Source organism: Engraulis encrasicolus, chromosome 2 (genome assembly GCF_034702125.1).
Source record: "Engraulis encrasicolus isolate BLACKSEA-1 chromosome 2, IST_EnEncr_1.0, whole genome shotgun sequence".
Classification (NCBI taxonomy): domain Eukaryota; kingdom Metazoa; phylum Chordata; class Actinopteri; order Clupeiformes; family Engraulidae; genus Engraulis; species Engraulis encrasicolus.
Genome location: NC_085858.1, coordinates 4,346,039 through 4,373,047, shown reverse-complemented (window position 1 = coordinate 4,373,047; position 27,009 = coordinate 4,346,039). Strand labels below are relative to the sequence as shown.

The window sequence follows — 27,009 nt, the reverse complement described above, 5'->3', positions numbered from 1 at the left end:
CACTACACTGTGTATTTTCTGGGTAATTATTGTTTGATGGCAATTTAAAAAAGGATGAAAGTACTACCTATTTACCTCCTGTTTGTTTTACAGCAATACCACATTTAATTACTAGGTTAATGTGCTGCTCTGGATGGTAATTACACAACTCCAAAGTCAGAACTTACAAGGAACAGTATTTCATTGTAGTTACTGTGTTTATCACCATACATACCCATTTATTGCATGGGTAAATGTGGTACTTACCTGACAAAACAATTGCTGATGTCACACATTGCCATGGGCTTTATCTTCATTCTTGTAGCCGTTGAGTCAAAAGTGTTTGGTAAGTACATGGTAGGTTTCTGCACTGTTACCAAGTAACATATATTTATTTACCAGGTAAAGAAGGGGAAACTGTACTGTAAAGTAAAGCGAATGCTCTTACCAAAGTATTACCAATTTCTTACCAAGTAATTAAACTTGTTTCATAAATCATGTAAGTACATGGTAAGTTTCTGCACTGTTACCGAGTTACAGATATTCAGTTACTAGGTAAAGAAGGGGAAACTGTACTGTAAAGTAAAGCGAACGCTCTTACCAAAGTATTACCAATTTCTTACCAAGAAAATAAACTTGCTATGGTAAGTATCTGCACTGTTACCAAGTAACAGATATTCAGTTACCAGGTAAAGAAGGGGAAACTGTACTGTAAAGTAAAGCGAACGCTCTTACCAAAGTATTACCAATTTCTTACCAAGCAATTATACTTATTTCATGTATCATGTAAGTACATGGTAAGTTTCTGCACTGTTACCGAGTTACAGATATTCAGTTACCAGGTAAAGAAGGGGAAACTGTACTGTAAAGTAAAGCGAACGCTCTTACCAAAGTATTACCAATTTCTTACCAAGCAATTATACTTATTTCATGTATCATGTAAGTACATGGTAAGTTTCTGCACTGTTACTGAGTTACAGATATTCAGTTACCAGGTAAAGAAGAGGAAACTGTACTGTAAAGTAAAGTGAACGCTCTTACCAAAGTATTACCAATTTCTTACCAAGTAATTAAACTTGTTTCATAAATCATGTAAGTACATGGTAAGTTTCTGCACTGTTACCGAGTTACAGATATTCAGTTACTAGGTAAAGAAGGGGAAACTGTACTGTAAAGTAAAGCGAACGCTCTTACCAAAGTATTACCAATTTCTTACCAAGAAAATGAACTTGTTATATATCATATAAGTACATGGTAAGTATCTGCACTGTTACCAAGTAACAGATATTCAGTTACCAGGTAAAGAAAGGGAAACTGTACTGTAAAGTAAAGCGAACGCTCTTACCAAAGTATTACCAATTTCTTACCAAGCAATTAAACTTATTTCATGTATCATGTAAGTGCAAGGTAAGTTTCTGCACTGTTACCGAGTTACAGATATTCAGTTACCAGGTAAAGAAGGGGAAACTGTACTGTAAAGTAAAGCGAACGCTCTTACCAAAGTATTACCAATTTCTTACCAAGAAAGTAAACGTGTTTCATATATCATGTAAGTACATGGTAGGTTTCTGCACTGTTACCGAGTTACAGATATTCATTTACCAGGTAAAGAAGGGAAAAAAATACATCAAAAGCAAATCAAAGCATTATTGTGGAAATCATTTTTTTTATTATTGTATATTGTGGCAAACGACAGTATTGCAACTATGCTGCTCATTGGAACTGTGCTGCTTATTGCCAAATTTTATTATGTTTAGGTAATAAACTAATTTATACTAGTATGAATGTAACCCACTACTAGGTATGTACACGTCGATGATAGGCCAGGTTCAATAGCTAGAGAATAAAGACACTAGGCTCTGGGAGAGTGCAAAAAGATAAGTGCAATTAAAAGACACCACACAAGGATATACTTTTTTTCTTTCTTTAGTTATGAATTGCAAGGTAGAAAATATGTACATATTCCCAAAATAAAAGAAAATAATTGACCCTTTAAAATAAAATAAAATGAATTGTCCTTCAAAAGTGAGTAATTGTCTGTTTTCCAAAAGTTGGGAACAGTCCTTTAAATCAGTCCTTTGAATCCTCAAAGAGAAAAGAGTTCCTTTCAGTTGTTCAAGAAAAAGTAGTTCCTTTATAGTAGTTCCGTTCAGTTCAAGGCCTTAGTTCAGTTTGTAAACCGTTAAAGTAACAACTCAAGTCAGTCAGTCAGTGTTGTTGTGACACAGGCAGGTCACAACCCTACCACATATGCGCCATGTACAATGACACAGGACAGGATCCGACTCAATGGGGTGGGTGGCTCGCCATCAAACGCAGTCATCAATCCACAGCGGAATCCAGGTTCAAAAAACGTCACCTGTGTAACCATACCCTTAGTTAAGCTACACATGTACACAGGACAATGTTCACATTTCTTATCAAATATCAGTTCAAACAGTTTAAACTTAAAGTAGTTGTACACAGGGGTGGAAAGTAACTAATTACATTTACTCAAGTATTGTACTTGAGTAGCATTTATGAGTAGGCCTACGTTGTACTTTTTAAGTAGTTTTTAAAATGAATACTTTTACTAGTATTTGAGTACATTTGACCCAAGTAGTTAACTCAATTAACACTGGAACCTGGCCAGAGTACTGAGTAAAAAATAGACAAAATGCCACGCAAAATAATGCCACAATCTGCCGGAAATGAAAGATTATGCAGGATGGCACACAGCATTTCCACGATTGTACTATCTTGGATCAATGTATTGGATGATGGCTGGTGCCAAGCAAGAGATAGAGGTTATGGAGGACGATATTCAAGAAAAAGAAACATTAAATTGTCGAGAGGAAAGCTAATTAAATGTAACTAAGTACTTTTACTCAAATTGCATTTTTAAGTGAAGTACTTTTTACTTTTATTTGAGTAGATTTTTAGATAGGTAGGCCTACTTTTACTTTTACTCGAGAAGGATTTAGGCAAAGTAAAGATACTTTTACTTGAGTACAAATTTTCTGTAGCCTACTCTTTCCACCTCTGGTTGTACAACATTAATATCAATCTTCTCAAAGGAAAATATATGGAAACCGCATAACCCGCTAAACATAGAACGTCACATAGACGTTCATATCTTGTCCATATCGCGTCCGTCCGTCTAAGACCAGTTCTGTACCCAAAAATGACGTGCAAAATAGGTATACTATTTTGACGTCAAACTATGAGGTCCATTAGACGTCTGAATATAGTTAATCATTTACCCAATGGGGACTGCCTAAACAGATGTGTCAAAAAAATAACACATTGGGATGTGTAGACAGCATTGACAGATTATGTGTCATTTTTGTGTAAGATTTCACAGAATGTGTGAAACCTGAAGTTAAGAGATTCATTTCTGGGTCGTGCTACAACAAGTGAGAAACTAACGGCCGTTTGGCTGTCCAATCGCGTGACTGTGGACATTTGAAAGCAGACTTCCGCCCGCCTTTTCTACCGTTGGAAATGCAAGATGCGGCGACTTGACTTCAGACACCGAGAGAGGCTGGCGTAAGTAATTCACTTTATTGGTATAATTTCGTAACAATTACGTGTGTTACCGTTAATGTATGGTTAAAATCAAACCCTGCTTCACAAGTTTTGCTGTACGAACATTGGAACAGCCTCAGTGATTCTGTGAACATTAAGCTAGCCTACAGATTTAGCTAGTTATTGATACTCAGTTAGCTATTGATCTTTAACGCTTGCACTATAAATTATATTTATTTTCTTTTAATTCACATGTGGACTAACTTAATGGTTAAAACGTGTTGTGTTGGGGAAATTAAAGGTTTGAAATGTGATATTGGATGGTTTGCTAACATTGGTTGCTAATATGGTAACTGATAATTAGCTGGTGTGGAATAAATCAGGCGGCACTTTACTGATGTGAAGTTTGAAAGCTATTTTCTGAACATAAAAGAAAGAAAGTCTGACAGGATTTGTGCAAGGATACTGAAACACCACGGATGGATTGACGTAGAGCTAGTACTGGTAGTGGGGCAAAAGTGGATGCCGGTATCGGAGGGGGTAAGGCAAGGGCTAGCTAGCATAGAGGCGATTTTAAACTTCAGCGCTTCAAACGTAAGCAGTTCTGCGTCAAATCATGTAAATCAGACCATCCGCCACCCTCGTACATGATAAAGAATAGCACCAGTAAAAGCAAGCAGTATCCCACTGTTTTGTGTTGGCTCGATGAAAGGTGATAGAAACGAATTTCCGAATCACATTATGTCGGCTTGGTTGTTGTTGTGGCCAGTCAATAGACAAGCTTTGAACCGTAGTTCCATGTAAGTGTCGTGGTTTTCACTGTTTCAGTATGTAGTTGAATATGGTAGATCTGGGCAACTGGTCAACGCTGTCGTGTTTTGTCTCGGTAGACCTCGTATGACGGTGTGTTGGGAAAATACCGGCAGTTGTTTCAGATGGAGGGTGCGACGTGCCAGATGTACGCTGTTCGAGGGATAAAACTGCCACGCACGAGATTTTGTAGGCAATGGTAATTGGTTACGATACCATGACGTTTGAAAAGAAGATTCAAAGTTTGAGTTTTATGTGGCAGAGTAGAACAGCTGCGTGTGAAGTGTGGCGACTACCAAGGTATCAACACCAGTTATGGCTACGGGATTTTAAAAGTACCTTCAATGCACTGGGAACTAACGTGCTCTCCCCCTCTCTCTCTCTTCTCTCTTCGTCAGGGCCCAGGTCTTGTGGCCACATCTGTCCAAGCTCCTACTCTGATTGAACAGTTGGATGATCAGACTGATGGTAAGTGTGTGTGTGTGTGTCTTGTCTGTGATCATGTGTCTAATTGCCATCCACTTACAGGCCCTCTGCCTCCTTTCATTTGTTTTTTTAGATTTTTTTTTTATTGTTGTATTGTATGCAATTGTGATAAATATGTTACTGTGATAGTGTTATAATAACACAGAGACTTTGGTAAATGTGAAATTTAAGTACTGCTGTACAATTTTCTGCTCTCATTTTCAGATGAAAAGTGCTACACAGTTCTCACACATCTTCTGACTCCGAAGCCGCTGCAGTGTAAAATCTGAGATGTCTTTTCTGGTTGATTTTGTGCAGGTATTTTTCAAAGGATAGTTACTTTTAAAAACTTCTTTTAATCTTTAAAAACACTTTCATGCAGAGCCTCTGTTAGGACCTCATTGCGATACAGAGTTATGACCTTGTCACCAAAATGTCAATGACCATATTTTAACCTGCTATTTAAGGCTGTCATAGCCATATTCTTATAACAATGCCGTTAAGTTCAAGAGAACTATAGTTTGGTGATATGGATCCCAAACGGAAGGGAACAGCAGCGGTTTGTAGTTGTAGAGAACTAATTAGCGCCAAGTGTTGTTAACCTGTTGTTTCTTGTTTACCTGTCACAGTAGCCCATAGCACTTTTGTCATAGAGAGCAACTTGGTCAGTAAATATGTGCCTGCTGTATAAAGTAGCAGTATTTGGATGAGTTACAGCTAACACGGACGGCAAACTTGAGACTGTATATTGTGTGTTTGACAGATTTCTGACAGCGACAGCGATGGTGAGGGAAGCAGTGTACCGAACTCTCAGATGACTCGGACCAGGTGACCAAACCCATGCAAAGCACAATGTGAGTGTACACACACACACACACACACACACACACACACACACACACACAGACCATGAGTCAACATAGTAGCCCCTACAATATTTTTCCAATTTATTGCTGTATGCTTACCATATCCATCATGTTGATGTGTGTTAATGCATCCTTGTGTGTGTATGTGTTGGTGTTAGGACTGTGCTGAGGCGTTCCGCCCCCCTCCCCCTCCACACCACTCAAGGCACGGCGGCGGCCCAACCGCAAACTAACGTGAGTACACAACACACACACACTTGTGTGCATGCCACGCACTGACACTTTCTCTACAGTGACTTGTCAACTTTCCTTACATTGTGTGTGTGTGTGACAGGGAGATTAACATGAGGCTGGATGCGCTTGGCTCCCTGCTGCGTCCATCACCAGAGGGGCCGGGATTGCTGCGGCAGCTAGCCAATTAAAGGAGGAGGATGAAGGAGAGGAGTCTGACGATGCCGACATCGCCATCGTATGCAGTCCACGCCCTCGCAGGAAAACCAGCCAATGAAAACGCTTGCAGCAGCATCAGCAGAACACACCGGCACGACTGGTAAACTTAAAGATACGCCACAGACCAGACATACACCAAATACAACTAGCACAGGTACACACACACACACACACACACACACACACACACACACACACACACACACACACACACACACACACACACACACAGCAGTACATCTGTTTTGTATAGCGCTTTGCCTAGTCAAAGACTTTTTACAGGAAGTATTATAATTCTGTTTTATAGTTGGGGGAAGCCATGGAAAGTAGATAACCCTATACAGCTGATGTGTGTGTCAGTAATATTTGTGTATGTGTGTTGCAGACAGAGCTTCTGAAGCATGCAGTGGAAGACCTGTCAGTCAAGCTAAAGGTCCCGCCCTCCAACCTGCTGCTGCTGCACGGAGAGGCGGAACTTAACACCTCACACACTATTGGCCAGCTAGGACTCTGCATCGCTGACATCTTTGGTAGGAATGTGTGTGTGTGTGTTTGCGTTTGGGTGTGTTTGCGTGTGGGTCTGTGTTGGTGCAAGTCAGTCTTGGCTCCTTCCTGATATTATACTGTATAAGTTCATACGTATACCGCATTGCAAAATGAATTTCATATACAGTATATCACGAAAGTGAATACACACCTCACAGTTTTTGCAGATTTTTGATTATACATTTTCATAGGAAAGCATTACAGAAATTTCACTTTGACACAATGATTAGTGACCTTTTAACAACTTATTTAACCGCTTAAATTTCTTGCGTCAGCATGACAGTCATCAAGTAACGAAGATGGTTGACAGTTCTTATGTTCACTGTCCCTGGGTCGCTACAGTATGCTCAAAATTCATCATTTAAAGACGGTTTTAGCTAAATTTTCTCCCATGGGAGACCATGCCCCCAGACCCCCCTAGTATGACTCAACACTATCCCCCAAAAACGCCACTGCACACCACACATTCGCGCGCACCGCTGCAACACACGCGCCGCTCCGTGCCACCGCGCCACGCCGCACCTTTCTCACCTTTTTCACCCCTGACCCGTTTTCATGCCTGTATACTTAGTTTGACTGGTATGCTTCATACCTTTCAATCAGTTAAGTAAAACTTGCTATTAAGTATTATTGATGATGTCTCTCTCTCTCTCTCTCTCTCTCTCTCTCTCTCTCTCTCTCTCTCTCTCTCTCTCTCTCTCTCTCCCCCTTCTTCTTCTTCCTCCTCTTCTACTTCTTCTCAGTCTGGAACCAACTTCACATCCCTCTTCACTGCACTACTGACACTGAGATGGAATCCACAACCCAACCACTAGTGGTCTGCATTGGGAACCTGAAGACTCTGTCATAACCGCCAGGAATGACCGTGTGACCATTCCCGTTGCAGACGGCCTGACTTGCACAATTGACAAGCTGTTCAAGCTTTACTGGGTCTGCAACTTGTTATATCCAGCACAGCTCAGCTCTGTTTTCACCTTCTTTGAATATGTTTATGACGTTCAAACGAACAAAGGCACTACAACTTCTCTCAAAGCTTCCCAGCAGCCCAGTGATCACTCAACATGTGTTTATGCCCAAAATGTAAATAGCTACTACAGACATCAAGAAAGTAGTTTGGCATCTTTGTCATGTACACGCTTTGTCAGATGCACAGGATATGATGATAATTTGCAGCCAAGATGGCTGTTCAAGTGTACAAGGACTTACTATGTAGACACCACCTACGTAGATATGTTGTAAAACTGGACGATTGTGAAATGATATGATGTGGCAGATGTAAGACCCATTGATGTAATGCAGAGTTTTCATTCAGATGAACTGTCTCTTAACCCAAGGTACAATGTCTTTTCTTCCAATATGTTGGATCCTACAGTATTTCATAAGAAAGTTTTCAAGAGTATTTAACACTACTTCGAATTTCAAGACTTTTGGGTTTTGTAATACACCGGTAATGTTGTTAAGAGATGATAGTGTACGAGTCATAATCATCAATACTTCATGAAATTCGCAGTGGTGTTAATTATTCTTGAAAAAGATCACATTTGTTATCTCCCCCTCTTCTGAAAAGCCTAACAAAAAAGAATATGACAGTAAAGTTAATGTAATACAATTTTTTAATTGAATGTAAACACAACTCTACAAAAAAAAAAAAAAATGTTGCAGAGGTATGTAGTCAAGACTTTTGAAGATTTAACCTTGTAAACAAAAGTGTTTGCTAAATAAAAGTAAACCCCCCCTGTGATAATTGTGATAATAATTCCATGTGATAATTGTCTGTATATTTTGAAAACTAGAAGTTTCAAGGTTTTTAATGCTGTCACTTAAATGTTTGAATGACAACTCAGAGTTAATTTAAAGTCAAAAAGACGTCCACAAAGAGTGATGTCCCATTTGCTATAAGACATTTTATTTATTTTAGCAACAGATTAGAACATTTGAGTGATCTGAATGGGAGGCAGTGATGAGGTTACTTCAGTTCTGAAGCAGTCGATACAATTAACAAGAAATGCTATTTTGCATTGTGTTGCATACATGGAGCATCAAAGGACTTTTTAAAGATAGCGTAGTTTAACTTTTTTGCTTTGAAAATCTGCCATCTTAATTCAACGAGTCTGTGGGTAAGAATTGACCTGTTTGTTAGGTTGTTAGGCTTTTGTTATGAGGCTATGTTAGGTTATCTCGTTTTAGCAAATGGAGTTTTGGATGGAATAAATGTAATGGCCGCACTACTGAGGTAAGGAGGGGGAGAGGTTCATTCCAATTTCGAAAAAGACGTTGATAAGACATCCCTAATGACCTAATATGGACTAGAATTTGCCCTTATCTGGAGGTCCTGATGACGTTCATACCTGACGTCATAATAACGCAAAAAAAAGACGTCATCTGGCGTTACATTCTGGTACCCTGCTGGGACGTCCAACAATGACCTGGAAAAGACGTTGTTTGGACGTCTTTTTGCCCAGTGGGAAGCTTACACTTCATTTATACTGAAAAGCATTGCATACCATTCAGTTACATAACCATTATCAAATAACAGGATGAATACTATGAAAAACATCACTCGGTACTGAAACCGCGGGAATTACACACAGATATTGCCGAGCACAGTAAGTCGTTCAGACCTCTCCCCTCGCACGTGATGGGTGCGTGATCACAAGCATGTGAATTACAGGCAGCTCATTCCAAGCTTTAAACTTACTCAATTCAACCAAAATATACCCTTTTCACACTAAACACAACAAGTATTAACAAAACAAACTACAATCCTGAAGTTTCACCGAAGTATTTCACAGTGATGAGCAATAACACTCAAGTTACATCAGAAAATAAGTTACAGGTGGTTGCCTTACCGAGACGATTCAACAGAAACAATACACGACGAAGCGCAGCTTCTTTCTCTTCAAAACACAAAAGATTTACAGAGCAGGTCGCTCGGTGGTCCAAAAGGAAACTTAGAAGTAGTTATCATTAACTTAGAATTACTTTTCTATCAATATCTAGCTCCAAGGTGGACCAGAAGAAACGGAGTCTTCAATTCAGCTTTGGAGCTCTTCTCAGCTCAACTGACTAGAACGGCTCCACGGAAAGCTGAATGCGTGGAAACGCATGTCAAAATAAAAGTCCCATAACGTAACTGTCACAGTAAAAGTTAGGCTATATCAAATGTTAATCGTGTTTTTAACAATAACAACCCATCATTCATGAATTGCCTTATCAGTATTATCACTATTTATTATCCCATTTTACTATTTATGCTATTTAATCAACCACCTTTTTAATATGCATTTGTCAACTGGGTTACATGAACATAGTAAGTTTTGCAGCTAAAAATGCCTGTTTCTGGAAATTAAAAATTGAGGATCATGGAGAAAATCCCCCTTTTCATTTTTTCCATTGATGAAAAATGCAATGTTTGCTGTCATAATACCTAGAAATTGAAAAGTGCTATTCATGAAAATGGAAATGAAGAATGGGCAGCAGGAATTCTGGAATGAAATAATTGGCCTAATAATAATAAAATACAGTGCATCTGTGTGTGTATGTGGAACAAGGCAGCCATCCGAGTTGGCAGCAGAAATACACTCATCAGTCCAGGCAATACTTTCTCTAGTCTTGTATTGTAAAAAATGTAGGCCTGGTCTGATGAGTCTTTATATCTGCTGCCAACTCGGATGTTAAAGTGATACTGTCCCATGTTTGGAAATTAGCTCGTATTACACTTCCCCTTGAGTTAAGTTATTGGGTTTTACCTTTCTCCTGTACTTCCTGCCGTTCTCTGACTACAGCAGTGCAAATTTTATCTCCATGCTAGCAATTAACACTGAGTCCTATGAGAACAGTTTTCCCTTCTTTACCTGGTAACTGAATATTGGTAATTTGGTAACAGTGTAGATGTACTTACATGATATGAAGTTTAATTGCTTGGTAAGAAATTGGTAATACTTTGGTAAGAGCGTTCGCTTTATTTTACAGTAGGCCTACAGTTTCCCCTTCTTTACCTGGTAGCCTAACTAAATATCTGTAACTCGGTAACAGTGCAGAAACTTACCATGTACTTACATGATACATGAAATAAGTTTAATTGCTTGGTAAGAAATTGGTAATACTTTGGTAAGAGCGTTAGCTTTACTTTACAGTACAGTTTCCCCTTCTTTACCTGGTAACTGAATATCTGTTACTTGGTAACAGTGCAGATACTTACCATAGCAAGTTTATTTTCTTGGTAAGAAATTGGTAATACTTTGGTAAGAGCGTTCGCTTTACTTTACAGTACAGTTTCCCCTTCTTTACCTAGTAACTGAATATCTGTAACTCGGTAACAGTGCAGAAACTTACCATGTACTTACATGATTTATGAAACAAGTTTAATTGCTTGGTAAGAAATTGGTAATACTTTGGTAAGAACATTCGCTTTACTTTACGGTACAGTTTCCCCTTCTTTACCTGGTAAATAAATATATGTTACTTGGTAACAGTGCAGAAACCTACCATGTACTTACCAAACACTTTTGACTCAACGGCTATAAGAATGAAGATAAAGCCCAATGGCAATGTGTGACACCAGCAATTGTTTTGTCAGGTAAGTAGGCCTACCACATTTACCCATGCAATAAATGGGTAGGCCTATGTATGGTGATAAACACAGTAACTACAATGAAATACTGTTCCTTGTAAGTTCTGACTTTGGAGTTGTGTAATTACCATCCAGAGCATCACATTAACCTAGTAATTAAATGTGGTATTGCTGTAAAACAAACAGGCAAATAGGTAGTAGGCCTACTTTCATCCTTTGTTAAATTGCCATCAAACAATAATTACCCAGAAATTACAGCGTATACTTTCGTAGTAATTCACGAGATATTTTCTTCTCAATTACATAGCATCTACTAGTAACCCCCCTTTTAAATTTTAGATACCATATAATTCCTCTCTGTGACCCAATTGTTACCCAGAAAATACACAGTGTAAGTTTCATGGTAAGTTTTGAGGTTTTTCCCTCTAATTACATAGTATTTACATCGTAATTACCCCCTTTTTTACATTCTAGGTACCATGTAACTTCTCTCTGTTACCCAGTTGTCACCCAGAAAGTACATAGTAAATACTGTACCGTAGAGAGAAGTTACATGGTACCTAGAATGGAAAAAAAGGGGGTAATTACGATGTAAATACTATGTAATTACAGGGGAAAGCTCAAAACTTACCAAGAAACTACACTGTGTATTTTCTGGATAACAATTGGATAATTTCTCTCTGTTACCCATTTGTTACCCAGAAAATACACAGTGTAGTTTCATGGTAACTTTTGAGTTTTTCCCCCCCTGTAATTACACAGTATTTACATCGTAATTACCCTCTTTTTACATTCTAGGTACCATGTAACTAACCTCTGTTACCCAGTTGTTACCCAGAAAGTACATAGTAAATACTGTACCGTAAAATAAAGCGTTACCAACAAACCAAATAAACTAAACTGAACTAAACTAAACTAAGCTAAAGTGAACTCACCTGCGCCTGCGGGTCGCCCTTCATGTAGAGACTGTAGATGAAGCAGGCCTCCACGGCCATGCCACACAGGGCCAGGGCCACCAGGGTGTACAGCAGAGGCTGGCTCCCACTCCCGTCCCTCCGCTTGGGGAAGGGGACCGGCTTCGGCGGCAGGGGAGGCGGGTACGTTGCGTTGGTGTCCACCATGTGCACATTGGGATACAGGTTGCCAGGAGCTGCCATGTCAGACGGATGACGATGATGAGGTTCCTCTTCCGTGGTTTTTGTTGTGAGGAAAGATATTTGGAAGGGAAATTTTTAAGAGGTTCTCTAGTCCAGATCACATGAGAAATCACTATTTGAGATGACGTTATATACTTCCAGATCAGATGTTGCCTATTATGGTTCAAACTTCCAAAAACCAAACCTCACTGGCTTTGAGTATGCAACACTGTGGCTTAAGTCCTACTTTTGGTCATTAATGTTCTAAAGCAGCCAAGAGAGAAATAGAGAGTGAGTGTGTGAGAGAGAGCAAGAGAGACAGAGACCGAGACAGAGAGAGTGATGAAGTGAGAGAAAGGGAGAGAAAGTAAAGTAAAGTAGAGAGTAGTGTCCATACAAAGGGGGTTAAGATGCCGTGACTACCTCCTCCTCCTCCCACACACACTGTCTAAGCCGACTGACACTTCCTGTTCGTGGTGGCCTACAACGCCACATACACGCTTTCTGAAGGCCTACATCTGTCTCTATGTCTCTCTTGCCCTTTCTTGCTTGCCTGCTTGCTGGCTTTCTTTCGCTCACTCTCTAGCTCTTTTTTCGTTCAGGGCTGCTTGTAATGAGACAGCCTAGACCACAGGTGCAGAGTAGAGCAGAGATGACGGGTATAGCCCCTCTGTCTTTCAAAGAAATGCCTGGCGGATGCAGTGCAAAGCTTGGCTTGTGATTACATTAACCAAAGTGTCCAAGGAGATGTGCATTTTAAATGTGAGTATTTATATTTGTGTGACCATTCCACGAGCATCTTCAAGACTGCAGTGGGATATATTGAGGCAATTGCCTTTTTTACAAGTGAGCCATACCCAAGAAAGCAGCAAAAGGCAATCCTGGACACCCCCTCTAAATCGTGGGCCAGTAGAAAAAACCCCAACAGCACTGGCCCCTGAGGACTGTCAACCCACCGGGAAATGTCCGGTATGCCAGATTGCCAATCAAGGCCTGATCATGCTACTTTGCACTTGACATGTTAGCAACTACACAGTATGCACATTTCATATTGCACATTAAAATTCACCTCTACCTCACCAGCAATAGCCTACCAGAAAAATCTATGTCTCCTTCTTGTTGGAAGCCTAGTAGGCTTAGCCTACAATATATATTTATATATACCGAATATATTTCTACCTATGCCCAAGGGCAGGTTACTGAATGGGCCTACGGGGCCCAGGCCCAGGGACCCAAGAGCCAAGGTGGGCGCTGAAGCCTATTTAGGGGCCAAGCAGCGAAGCTGGCGAAGGCCCCTATAGAGTTAGTAGGTTTTCTTCATTGTTATTATTATTATCTAGTCACCATTCTTCTCCGACTGTAAGTCTATGGCAGCCCATAGAACCGTAGGCAGGAAAATGCTGTAAATTGGCACACACATTTGAGGCAGCCTCAGCATTACCCACAGTGATTTATAGGTCCCCTGCCCCAACACTCTAGCGCCACCAGCAGGTCAAAGTTGCAGGTACATTTCTGCTTGTAACTTTTGAACCGCTGGGCCAATTTTCATAAACTTGGTATCCCTGGAATCCTTGGGCCAAGACGAATCCAACGCACCCTGTGACGTCATTTTCCGCCAGGATAGTTTTCCCGCCATTTTGAATTTTTTGAAATTCAATAAAAATGCTACTCCTCCCACAATTTTCGACCAATTCACCCAAAACTCGGTATATAGTATCTCTGGACTGAGCTACACATGGGGTCTTCAGGAATATTGGATATCTTTTATCGTTTAGCCGTGAGAGCCAATCAAAATTGTCGTAAACGTGGCAAAACAGGAAGTGAGGTCATATCTCAGCAACCGTTTGTCGAATTGGGCAGGGATTTTGTACACACATATTAGTCCATCCCATGACCTACCACAAAAAAAAATCAGATCCCCAGCTCAAACTCTGTAGCGCCACCAGCAGGTAAATATTTTAGCTACATTTTTGCCTGTAGCTTTTGAACCGTACTCCCAATTTTCAAAATATTGGTACACAGGTCATCTTCACACTATGCTGCACCCATGTATGAATTTTCGTAACGATTGAAAAAACTATCAGCTCTCAGCAGCCATTCAAAATTGTGGAAAGAATGGAGGGATTTTTCTCATCTCTCTATCCCCTTTGCCAACGGCACCTGCGCACGTTCACTGACACCATTCTCGGCAGGGGGTCTCTGGACACACAAGAGACGAGAGCTTAGGTGTGTGCGTAGTCTGCTATTGCTCTAGTGTCAACCAAAGCCCCACTGCCCCAACCCCTGCACCCCACCCCACCCTCACACACACACAGACAGACAGAGGGAGAGGGAGGGGGAGAGGGAGAGGGACAGAGAGGGAAGAAGGGAGGGAGGGAGGGAGTGGGAGGGGGGAGAGGAAAGAATTTTGAACACCTCTTGTCGTTTGCCGGTGACAGCCAATCAAAATTGTCATAAAGGTGGCAAAACAGGAAGTGAGGTCATATCTCAGCAACCGTTAGTCAATTTCTGTTAGGATTTTTTGCACACATTCTAGTCCATCCCATGACCTCCCCCAGACCCCAAGCTCTCTAGCGCCACCAACAGGTAACAGGAAGTGAGCTCATATCTCGGCAGCTCTTCAACGGATTCAAACTAAACTTGGTTTACGTGATCACACTCTCGTCCAAGGAATGCACACCAACATTGGCGAGATTTGGACCAAAGGGGGCGCTCCAGTTCCTTCTGTTGCCGTGGCGACTCTGGCAAGTTTACTGCTTGGCCCCGCATTGCTGCTTGCAGCTATATTTAAATTTTGTTATTGTATTTGTAATTGTATTATTTTGTATTTGTATTTGTATTGTAATTGTGTTAATATTGTACTTCTAACAACTGTAATTTCATTTTTTCTCCCCCGAATCCTCAATAACATAGGGTCTCTACCATCTGTCCTAAAACTTTTATTGGACTCTTTTTGGAAACTAGCAACACTGGTGGAGGGGGGCCTTTCTTGCTGTCTGACCTAGGGGCCCATGGAGTCATAATCCATCCCTGTGTATGCCTGTGTCTATTATTGTTGAAGTATAGTATTATTTACTGTATTTTGTTGAGCCTGTGTGTGTGTGTGTGTGTGTGTGTGTGTGTGTGTGTGTGTGTGTGTGTGTGTGTGTGTGTGTGTGTGTGTGTGTGTGTGTGTGTGTGTGTGTGTGTGTGTGACCTCACAAAGGAAAGTGGAGGAGTCACGATGTGTGTGCGCAAGTGTGTGTGTGCACATGCGCTCGCATTACACAGGTAAAATGTGACTTAAATTCTGTATCATGCCTAAATAGTGAACTGACAAGTACACTTTGACTTTGGACAATTGACAGGCTGAAATGGAGGTCAATTTGGAATTTTTAAGGCATTCTGTGTAATGTTTTCAGTGAGACGTATTCTTGATGATCCCATCTGCACCAAAATGCTACAACATCAAACAACAAGGCAAGTCACACAGATTTATGTTTTAGTAACATTTTATAGGATACATACAGATATACGTGTACATCACTTGAAGGCTGATCAGCAATTTGGCTGCTGATGTAACCTAAAGAAAATATACTTCAAACAAAGACACCCTCTTGCAAGCTGCCAAATCAGCGCTTTGAATAACCTTATTTTACTATATAATAAAAAATTATAAATTATATTATAATGATATACTTTCCTTTACAACTTTACAACTCGACGTGGACAACAAATAATAATTAAGGTACCACATAATTACACTCTTTGACCACACAGAGTGTAAAGGTGATTACATAGACATCTGTGCAAGTAAACATAAAGCCTGGTGTAGGTCCAAGTGAGTTACATTCATTTGCTTAGCTTCAATGTGCATTTGCAAGCATATAAAGTGTCATTGTATTTTCATTACATGGTAATTACAAAGCCAGTTTAAGACAAATTGAGGTCTCATGCAATGCCTAAATTAAAAAATCATTCCTTTCATAGAATGTTCAATGTTGAAGAATCATCTCGCTATGTGCATAGTGCTTAATTTCCATAGTGCATAGATCAAGATAGGCCAACACATATTTCATCTCTTGTCTCATCAAATCTTGTCACTCTTGACATAAATCCCAAGTGATGAATACGGAAATTACAGTAACACAGAAATAGTGCAAAAAACCCAACATAATCTCCAAAAATTCCGTGCTCCTGGACACGGATGTTAAAGGATTTATCCGGAGTTGGAACAAGTTTGCCTCATTTTTGTATGTTTGGGATGAAATACAGTCCCTCTAGAGCAAAATCAAGGCAAAAGGATGCGTTTTGTGAAAGTTTCATAATATCACGTTAGCCTTGTTAGCCATATCAGCTATGCAATATGATATATTGCGGGCATCGTATCTCGGCGGTTACACACATTTCAAAAACGCAACATTTTAAAGTCTTGCACAGCTCAAAACAACGTCACACGTTCCTCGTAATATGTTGAGGGTATCCACACATAAAACGAAGTGTCCAAAGCCCTTCATGTACAGGTATTCTTGAAAGGTCTGCAGAATGGGTTTTGTGAAGCTACTACCTTGACAATATCTACAGTTACAGTCAAGCCAACTATTTGACACAAAAGTCCACAAAAGTAGATTGCCGAGGGCGTCGCATCATCAGCTATGATTATTTCCAGAGCGAGTAACCACAGCTGATGATGCGACGCACTCGGCAATCTACTTTTGTAGGAGGAAACAATTCCGTGTCCAGGAGCACGGAATTTTGGCAAAATCCGTGCTTCTGGACACGGATTTCGTGTCCTTAACATCCGTGTCCAGGAGCACGAAATTTTTGGAGATCAGGCTGAAAAAAACATAAAGCATAAAAAAGAAAAGCTTTTGAATTTTTACAGCATGTAGAGACCAAAGTAGTTATCAGCAGACTTGTCCAGTATGACGTCTGTGTGGTTGTTCACCTTCACAAAAATAGCATCATTTGCAATGAGATGGAACACTCCTGCCAAATAGCTGTTGGTGGTATCTGAACGTTCTCCTTTGCGGCGGAATTTTTTTGAACGCAAAATAACTATTTCCTTTGGGTAGCGGGTTGTCTCCTTTACAATGGAGTGCAGGATCATGTGATTTATGGGATCTTTCAGGTACAGCTTGGAGTAGATTTTGTAGTAGCCCTCCTTCAGAATGATAAGCCTTCCATTGTCGTATTTCACGCCATGCATGGTAACTTCATCAATTCGGTCAGGCATCTCAACAGCTTCCCAGACCATGACTCCATCTTTGCCAGGTTTCTTTGTGCCTGTTTTGTAATACCACATTCAAAACAAAGACAAAATCCTTTAATGCCACAAAATTACCTCTGTTTCAAGACACACAGTACAATGTTACAATAAATGTGTGTTATCTTTGGGAAGATAAAGACATGATATGAACTGTACCTATCACATGTGCCATTGGGTTTGAGAGGGGATCGGGAGTCGTGACTTGAACTTGCTCTGGAGATGGAAACAAATTAGCATTGTCAAACATCTCCACATTTTCCTGCTAAAAATAACATGCTTATCTTATTGTGCTTACATAGAAAAGTGACTTACTTTGGGAATCCAACTGAGGAGTGTCTTTCGCATACTAAAAGGAGACAGATAAAGAAAACAACTTTTGTGATTATGTAAAGTGACATCTGGATCTTGTGCTGTCTTGGTTATATGCAGTAGTATCTCATCGTTTTGTGAAAACACTTGAAGAATACAGTAATGTTTCTCCAGGTGAATGCCAGGTCTGTATGTCTACGGAGAGCTGGAACTGAAATTATTACCATTCATTCATTCATATTATATTTATAAATGTTAGTCAGTGAGAGACAAAATCAAGATAGCATTGTGAGATTATTCTTCAAACAAAGGCATGCATCATGAGAGAATACTGAGATGGATTAGTTAAAGCCTGAATATGTTGCATAACTCTACTGTATCTGTGAATGTGTTTTCATTAACTCCAGTCACTCCAACTAGTGCTTTCCCCCATTCTCCTCATTGACTAAGGTGCCCTGAGGCACCACTGGGGGCTGCCCTCTTGCACGGGTGAGGCATGAATGCAATTTCGTTGTGTGCAGTGTGCAGTATGCACTTTTGTGCTGTGGAGTGCTGTGTCACAATGACAATGGGAGCTGGAGTTTCCCAGGTGGGTTTTTCGAGTGCTAGCAAAGGTGTGAGAAAATGGTTGAGACAAATTCCATCTCTCTTTCGTATTGGTCACAGTAAAGACCACAGGTCATAACAGCATATCATTGTTACTTCATCAGGGCAAGACGTTTTCAGTGAATGTGATAATGTTAGTCATCAGGTCTAACCTCAGCCTTCCATAAGCCCCCCTCAGTTCTCAGAAGAATATGAGGGGAAAACATTCTTTCCCATCTTGATCTCAAATCAACCAGCTTATTCAACAATTTTTGGGGTATCATATATAGGAGTAATATGTGTGAAATTACTTATATTTTGCTACCGCTGAAGATCAAATACATAGAAGAAGCATATGCTGGTTTTACAGACATAACAGTTAAGAGGAATGAGTCACAACTGTACCACACCATGTGGCTAGCCAGTACCCACATTTCCTCATTCACAGACTAATCATCGGCTACTTCTCATATACTTCAGCAATGTCAAATGGCAATAGAATGGAGGTCTGTGGCACAGTCCCAGGTTCGAGACTGGCCCGGGCCATTCTCAGCCCTGTCCCGCCTTTCTCTCTTTCGCTTATTCCTGTCTGCTCTCACGCTGTCTGGCACACTGAGGAGGTCAAGGCAGATTAGACCTATGAAGAAGGTACGCAGATCTAAGTCAAACCCTCCAAAAAGTAAACTGGTGTCGTGCCACTTTGAACCACCAAGATATTGCAGTAGTGCCCCCTAGGCGTTATGGTTAGGGTTTGACCTTTGTTAGCATCTCAGTGAGGTCATTTTGAAGAAGAAACCCATCCGACAGAGTGTAGGCTTCTCACCATGTGACATCCATAACATTAAGGGCAGATTATAGTTCAGCAACGGCGCCTGTTGGTTATGGTCGCTAACCACTGTTGATGTTATAGATCTGCGCACGAGGTCTCATGTCGTTAGCCACATTTGGCTACATAGCTACAAGGCTACAGTACAGTAGTCAGACTGCAGGCATTGTGCCGCGAGTGCTAAACTGATGTATTGTTTGTTTGTTACTTACTAATTCAGTCATTGTAGCTTCATTTATTTACACACACTAGAAAGAAAGCGTTAGTATTCCACAGAATATTGACAGTTTGGCTCTCATAAACTACCGGAGAACTGTGCCGCCACGAGAACAAGGAAGTAGCGAGACAACCAATCACAGCGCCTTTTCTCTGCGACCTTCGCAACCGTCTGTCGCGAAGTCAGGATTTTTTTGAGGTGCGCGACGACGGTTGCAGAGCCTCTGCGCGGGGGGCGTGGTCGCACACAGACCGTTGCACAGAAGGGTGGGTTTGAACCTGCAACCCTCCAGTCCATCTCCTTAACCATTAGCCTTAACCACTGCCCCACATACTGTTGTGTAGAAAATTAAGTCAATGTCTCCCATTGGTCAACAATGATCAGCCGTTTTCAAGAAAGAATACTGACTAATCTCAGTCTTTTCTGGTCATTCAAAGGATCATACATGTTGTCTTGTTTATTGTTTATGCATACTCCTGCTTATGTATGGACATCGTTCATGCCCTTTATGTGTCCCCTTTTGCATGGTTACTGTACATCAACAGAGTCTTGTATGTTCCACGTTGAACAAAACCCTAAATGCATACTATCTGGCAGCAAAACTATCTGTCAGCCCTTCACCGGTGATGAGAACCAGGAAGTAGGCTAAACTTTACCATGACAAGGCCCACCATAGTGGTACTGTACATTCCAGCTATGAGTGGTGCCACACATTTTTTTTTCCTGCACACCCCCTCTCACAACCATAGTATAGGTATGTTAGGCAGTGCCCCATTGGGATATATAAAATAATAAAAATAATATTTGTAATGTTCAGAGATGCAATAGATTATTATAATGTTGTTGAGAATAATGTTTTGCTTATTTTTGCTTTACTTTGGTTGATGTTAGTTATACAGCTTATTAAATCATTCATTATGCTGTGTTATACATTTCCTGCCAACCTGCTGTAACCCCCCTTGCAGGCCCCCAGGGATCCAAAGCCCCCATTTCAAAAACCCCTGGGGTAGTCTATGTGAAACAGACAAGAAAATACACAGAAAAAAGGGCTGAGATGACAATGCTTTTTTCCAAGGCTCATACAGTTAGTACTGAGGTGAGTACAGGAAGACTAAAGTGTGAAAAGATGTGGTGAACAGAGCAGGACATCAGAGGGGTACACTAAGAAGCTGGTTCAGGAGTAAACCAGGTTAAGCGAAGAGGTAAATCATCTAACAGAAGAGCCCTGCAGTCCTCATTTTCTTAAGAACACACAGGACTCCAGGTTCTTCTATTAGATGATTTACCTCTTAACTTAACCTGGTTTACTCCTGAGCCAGCTTCTCAGTATAGGCCCTAGACTGACATGTGGCATCAGAGGCAAGATGGAGGAATCCATAGCCCACTGAGGCAAGATGGAGGAATCCATAGCCCACTGAGGCGAGATGGAGGAATCCATAGCCCACTGAGGCGAGATGGAGGAATACATAGCCCATAGAGCTTGAAAGTGACGTCATATCCTCCACATTCATGGGACCTCAGGAAGTTAGCCTGTAAAATTTTAGCATGTAATCCAATGGCAGTATTAAAATGATATTTTGATCCCATTTGAATTGTGTCACAGGCTTCACATACAGTATGTTGTTTCTGATATTTTTATGTCATTTTTCGTACCAAACAATTTAGAAGGATGTATTTTTTCCCCCATTTTTCATGCAGGCGACCTCTGTTCAAAATATCGATATTTTTGCATGAATCATCTAAAGTTAGTTCCTAAAACAGCATATGTAACCCAGCGCATGTCATGACTGGGCATAGTCCCGTGAACACGCTTTCAAGCTCTATTGAACCCATTTGCAAAGAGCGGGGTAGGGGACATAATCATAAATCCACATATAAAGCTCTTATACGGTATGCTAACACAAATAAACATCTAGTACAGTGTTTGGTTCTGAATATTCAAAAAGTTACCTAGGCCATGGTGTCCCTTAGGGAGCCGGCTCCGCGCCGCGCTGCATTTGGAAAATAGACCTCGAGCATATTTTTCACACCGGCAACCGGCGGTGTCTCATTCAAGTCAATGGCAAAGTAGCATGCTAGCTTTGGCTGTGGGGAGGGTTTTGAATAGGACTGGCCGCGCACGCTGACGCTGTCAGTGTGAAAGGCAGAGAAAAACACGCCGGCCAAAACTAAGCAGAAAGACCGCGTTCGTCCCGGGACCGTTCCGTTCCGCCTTGGTATGTTTTGGCCCTTATGCTGCCCTGACAACAGTCAAAAACGCTTTGCTTATGCGGCTGCCATGTTGCGAACGAAATGGAACAACCGTGGCATGCAGTTCTGTAGAAGTGTTTGGTCAGGTGTCTCTCAACTCTGTAGTAATGTTGCTGAGACACCAACCTTTTCATGCTGCTATGCAATGTAAACAAGATATTTTGACGAGCTAGTGTATAGTGCCCAAACTTTTCCACAACACTATGCACTACAGACCTCAGTGCACTGTATGCACTGTGCACTAACATTCAGTGCACTGACACAGATGCGTGATATGAGACACAGCAACGGAGTGAGAGAGAGAGAGGTGGTACACAGCAACTCACCACAGCTTGAGAAAGACAGAGAGAGAGAAATGGCGACAGAGAGACAGTGTGAGAGGGATATGTGGTACGCAGTAACTCACCATAGCCTGTCTCTGGTAGAGGTCGTAGATGAGGCAGGCCCCGATCACCATTCCACTCAGGGTCAGGATCACCAGGCCCATCAGCAGGGACTGGGCCATGCTCGTCCCTCTCGTCCTCTTCTTCACCGGCTTTGGGGGCAGTGGGGGAGGGTAAGAGCTGTGCGTGTACACCACCACCTTCGGTAGACGTGGAGGATACTCGTGGCCAGCCGGCCAAGAACTGGACATGATTCAGCTGTCTGGAGATGTTCGAGCTCTTGCCTTCTTTTTATGTCGACGATCCACACGTGGCTCTAGCAAGTGAGGTGGGCTTGCTAGACGGAAGACTTTCTCTCACCTAAACTGGTGCGTCTTTGCGTTATAGTATTTTTTAAGACAAGATGGCCTAAACGGTAACACTAAAAACTAAATAAATACCTTAGCGAAGAAGAACAGACAGTTGTAAGTTACGTGCTGCTCTGTACTCCTTGACCCATGTTCTTCTTTAGCTCAATGCTCAAACCACAAGCGCATCTTCGGAGGCAACTGCACGAGACCACTGGTGGGAGTAAGTGACAGAGTGAGTGACTGTGCAGAGTACACACATAACCCCCCCTCCCTCCACCACCACCAGTCTCACACACACACACACACACACACACACACACACACACACACACACACACACACACACACACACACACACACACACACACACACACACACACACACACCTATATCCTGACCCCCTTCATGAAAAAGTGAGCCATTTCCGTTGTGAAGAAGAAAAAAAAGGTGCCACCTTCTTTGACTCAAATGCCCACAAGAGACAGAGAGACAGAGAAGGACACAATGAGAAAATGTGATACCCTTCTGTGAAAAGATAATCAACCATAGAAGGCATTTATATTTATTTAGAAACAGGATTTTAATAACCACCACTATTTCTGTTTGCACGGTTGGCCGCTTCAGATGTTACTAACACAGAGGACCAGGGTTAATACCTTTGTCTTCCTCAAGTTGGATGTAAATGAAGTCAAGTGCATATTTTATTATTTTTATTTTAGCACTTTGGCAATAACAATGAAATCTTTAATGGACACTAAAATGTAGTCAAGCGCATGACCCCACCCCCTGTTCTAAATACCCTTCCGCCGACCGGTATACCACTTCCTGATAGGGTTCAGAAAGTAACACCTCTATACGTTAAGCAGACACAAGCATCCTTTCTCAGAATGTTTTCTTCTATTTGCAGCACAGCAGCAGCAAACCCATTACTTCACCCTTCCATCATCAGTTGGTTCCTGTCTTGGTGTGAAGATGGTTCACCCTAAATTTTGTCTTCCCCTGTTGGAGGATTCCAATGGTATTCTTTTGTTCCACAGCCGTGGACAGGGGCTTATAAAGCCTATTTCTGTTACACCACTCTCTCGTGACAAAGCTGTTCTACTGTGGTCTATGGCATGTTGTTATGACACTGTAGCAGGCTGCCATCTTATGCATCTATATAAAGAAACAGTTCAATGAGAAAACAGACCACAGCAGAACACGTTCACCAAAAAGTGTTTGACTCACAGTTTACTCACATATGCAGCATACACAGGGCCGCTGACAGCTTTGGTTGGGCCCAGTACAAGGTCATCGGAATGGACCACCCCTCCCAATACATGCAATGTAATGAGAACCCAATACTGGGCCACCTCTGTCCCTGGGCCCAGGACAACTGTCCCCTTTGTACCCCTCCCTGCCGGCTTCCCTGATCATACATTCTAAACATAAAGCAGGCTAATAATGAGTACATTACACACTTCATGAATAGCAGCAAAACAACCTTTGCACATGTGGCAGCACACAATCCTGAAGCGATCTCCCAGGGCCAGATCAGAAATTTCAGGGTGGCAATGACCTTTAAAAGGGGCCAGTAGAGGTCTGTGGTAGAATAGGAGGGGTGGCATATAATCACCTTCGGGCAGGGAGGCCACAGTTAAAGATAAAGGTGATCATCTCTGTATGTACTAGCCTGATTATCATCGACTTTCAAATCTCTTTGAGACTTGGTCCGACCAAGAGCATAACAATTAACATTTCCCAAAACGCCATGATTGACCCACCTCGCTTAGTTTGCTAATGGTTGTTTGCTTCCCGACAAAGTGGGAGGAGTTCCCGATTTTCCGGGAGCTCAGAAAGTACTTGCATTGCTCTTGACCTGACTAGCAGCAACGCTAAAGGTGTGTTGCGTCACCAGGAGGGCGCGGCCTGGCTATGTACAGTATGCACAGTACAGAGTAAAACCTGTGCTTCAACAAACACTCTGTCAAGTCTTAGTGACCACATAGTCCATGACCAGCCCTGTAGACCCGTTCGCAATTTTGAATTGAGGGCGTTTCTCGCTGGAATTGAGTTAGTGGGTTCCTAGACATTAAAAATCACGGAGGTGCTCGTCCACCATAGTGCCAGATTTTTCACAATATGGCCGCCAAATATGGCCGCCATCGCCTATGACAAAAACCTGTGTTTTTTACTTTTAAACTTTTTATACACATGCCATACATCAATTCTGACCAATTTTTGGAGAGGAAACCATTTCTGACAATTACATGAGGAGAATGTGACCTTAAAAGGTCATTGCCAAGGTCAAATTTGCTATTCTGAAGAATGTCAATAGACTTTCATTGTAAAAATGAGAAACAAATTCTCAATTATGGTATGAGCAGTTATGTAAGGGTTAACGTTTGGAAAGAAGGTTGCTACCGTGGAATAGCAGCACGACAGAGAGAATCTTTAGACCCCGACGCGGAGCGCTGAAGTGCTGCTATTCCACAAAGCGACCGACTCGCCGAACGTTAACCCGCTTATTATATGGATATACTTAAATGATTCACACATGGCGGGGACATTTCTTTAGGCCTATTTCTAGTTTTTCATGTCAAAAGATTGTTGCTGCGCAAAACAAAACAGTGCCGTTGTGGAACACCGCTAGGCAACAGCTAGGTAGCCAGGACAACAGGTGTTGTCTATCACAGCAGCTGATTAGAGTCTTGTTGAAAAGTCGCTTTAGCAGTGAAAAGTCTTGTTGCCATTGACAGCGGTCTGTTATAGACCAACCCGTCCGTTATCGAAAAATAACAGACGTGCGAACGTTGGGGAGCCCCACTGAAATGAATGGAGCATTCGACCGATGACGTCACACCATATAATAATTGCTGATATTGCTATGATTATTTTGTGTCAGTATAGTGTCAGTATAGTCCTTAAAAGGTCAAGGTCAAGGTTAAGGTCAAGGTCATGTTCCAGGCCTTTTCCCTATTCTGAACAACTCGGCCATGTGCTTGCCTATTAGGTCATTATTAAGAATAAGGAACAGCCACTATAAATGTAAATCTAACACTTCCACACAGTCAGAGGACAGGACAGCACATGCACTGCAATAGTCAACACAGATAGGAGCCCCCACTAGAAGAGGAGAAGTGTGTCAGACATCACAAGAGTACACAACTTCACTGCCTCTTTCAAATGCTTGTGCATAACAATCAAAGCGGAATAAGGCGAACACCATTGCATATGATGCTTCCCACAGCAAAAGCCTTCATATCAAGAACCTTCTCGCAACTTTTCACAGGATTGGTTCATGTTCAAGCTACCAGATAATCAGATCTGACCAGTCTTCTTGCTAGCTATGTTGTGGAATGCTCGAAAAACCGACAGAAAACCATACCAAGCACTTTTACAAGGGAAGATTATACATTGGCAGGTATCCAACTCTGATTATGCTGACAAATCATCACTTTCTAGTACCAAGGGTTCACACTATGCAGCCTTATTACTGTTTCAAGATGCTTCAGTGAACAGACACCTTCAAAAGTCTCCAGTGTCGGGCACAGAATTAAGCCAAGCTGATGATATACTGCAGAGGAATTTACCATGCCAAGAGGTACCTGATCATGCAAAGCCAGTGGTTCGACCGGCCCTACCACCAGACATGCTGCTGCATCCTGAAAACAAGCAAGCAACATTACTGCATGTTGCAACTGCAAAAGGTTTATCAGGAAAGCATGAATTCTTTATCAGCCTGATTCGCTCTGGTGTGTCAGGAGGAGACCTTTTGATGCGGGCTGCTGTACACACACTTGTCTCATCTGCTGTGGTGCCAATGATGCGTGCTGGCTTCCTTCCTATAATACCAAGACCCATTACTGAGTGTGCCACTGTCAGACACTGCCTATCCAACTTCCGGTGTTCACAGACAGATGAAGCAGGCATCAATGGCAATTTGGTGTGATGAAACCTGCATGAGACGGAGCACTTCAAGGATCTCTTCCACTGTATTGGCCCTTTCCATTGGACGCGTGTTATTCTCAGATATCAGGGAAAATTGCCTCGAGGTTCTGGCCTGGATGATGCATTGATGCATACAGGCATTACACATTTCACTGGCTGCAGTTGCCCAGAATTTGAGTTTGAGGCCTTGATTGAGCAAGTGGAGAGCTTGAATCAAGACAAGTCAGAGCTCTGCCAATTCTTTGAGGTTTGGCTGGATTTGGCGGCCATCATTAAAAATGCTGTTGTCTCTGAAAGAGAAGGAAAATGAATCAATATGTGCCCAGGTGAAAAACCCATATACTTAAAGTGTACTTTTTTTGACCGTACTTAGTACAAAGTGTACTATTTTCGGCGATTTAAAGTGCGCTTCATTGCACTATTAGTGCGCTGAAGCACTACTAAAGCAGTACTTCAGCACACTTGCAGCACACTGAGGATGCTAAATTGGCACCGCTTTTGGACAACTTTAAGTGCACTACAAGCATACTTTTGGAAGTATGCTCCAAACACGCTTTTCATGCATTCGTATGGCATTAA

The 27,009-nt window shown here is 41.7% G+C and overlaps 1 protein-coding gene and 1 long non-coding RNA gene across 2 annotated transcripts; one reads left to right on the top strand and one right to left on the bottom strand.

Moving 5' to 3' along the window:
* The first annotated feature begins 3,096 nt into the window (after positions 1-3,096).
* On the top strand, positions 3,097-7,620 carry LOC134466203 (uncharacterized). The gene is made up of 8 exons (XR_010038239.1): positions 3,097-3,507; positions 4,695-4,764; positions 4,987-5,079; positions 5,525-5,615; positions 5,786-5,861; positions 5,962-6,177; positions 6,463-6,607; positions 7,367-7,620. It is a non-coding gene; the product is annotated as an uncharacterized LOC134466203 (long non-coding RNA).
* Positions 7,621-17,190: 9,570 nt separating this feature from the next.
* Positions 17,191-22,698, bottom strand: tnfsf14 (TNF superfamily member 14). Its single transcript, XM_063193183.1, has 4 exons — positions 22,174-22,698; positions 17,893-17,926; positions 17,737-17,793; positions 17,191-17,597 (listed from the first exon to the last, which is right to left on the bottom strand). Exons 1-4 carry the CDS (start codon positions 22,399-22,401, stop codon positions 17,191-17,193), a joined length of 726 nt encoding a protein of 241 aa, XP_063049253.1. The 5' UTR covers positions 22,402-22,698.
* Between the last annotated feature and the right edge of the window lie 4,311 nt (positions 22,699-27,009).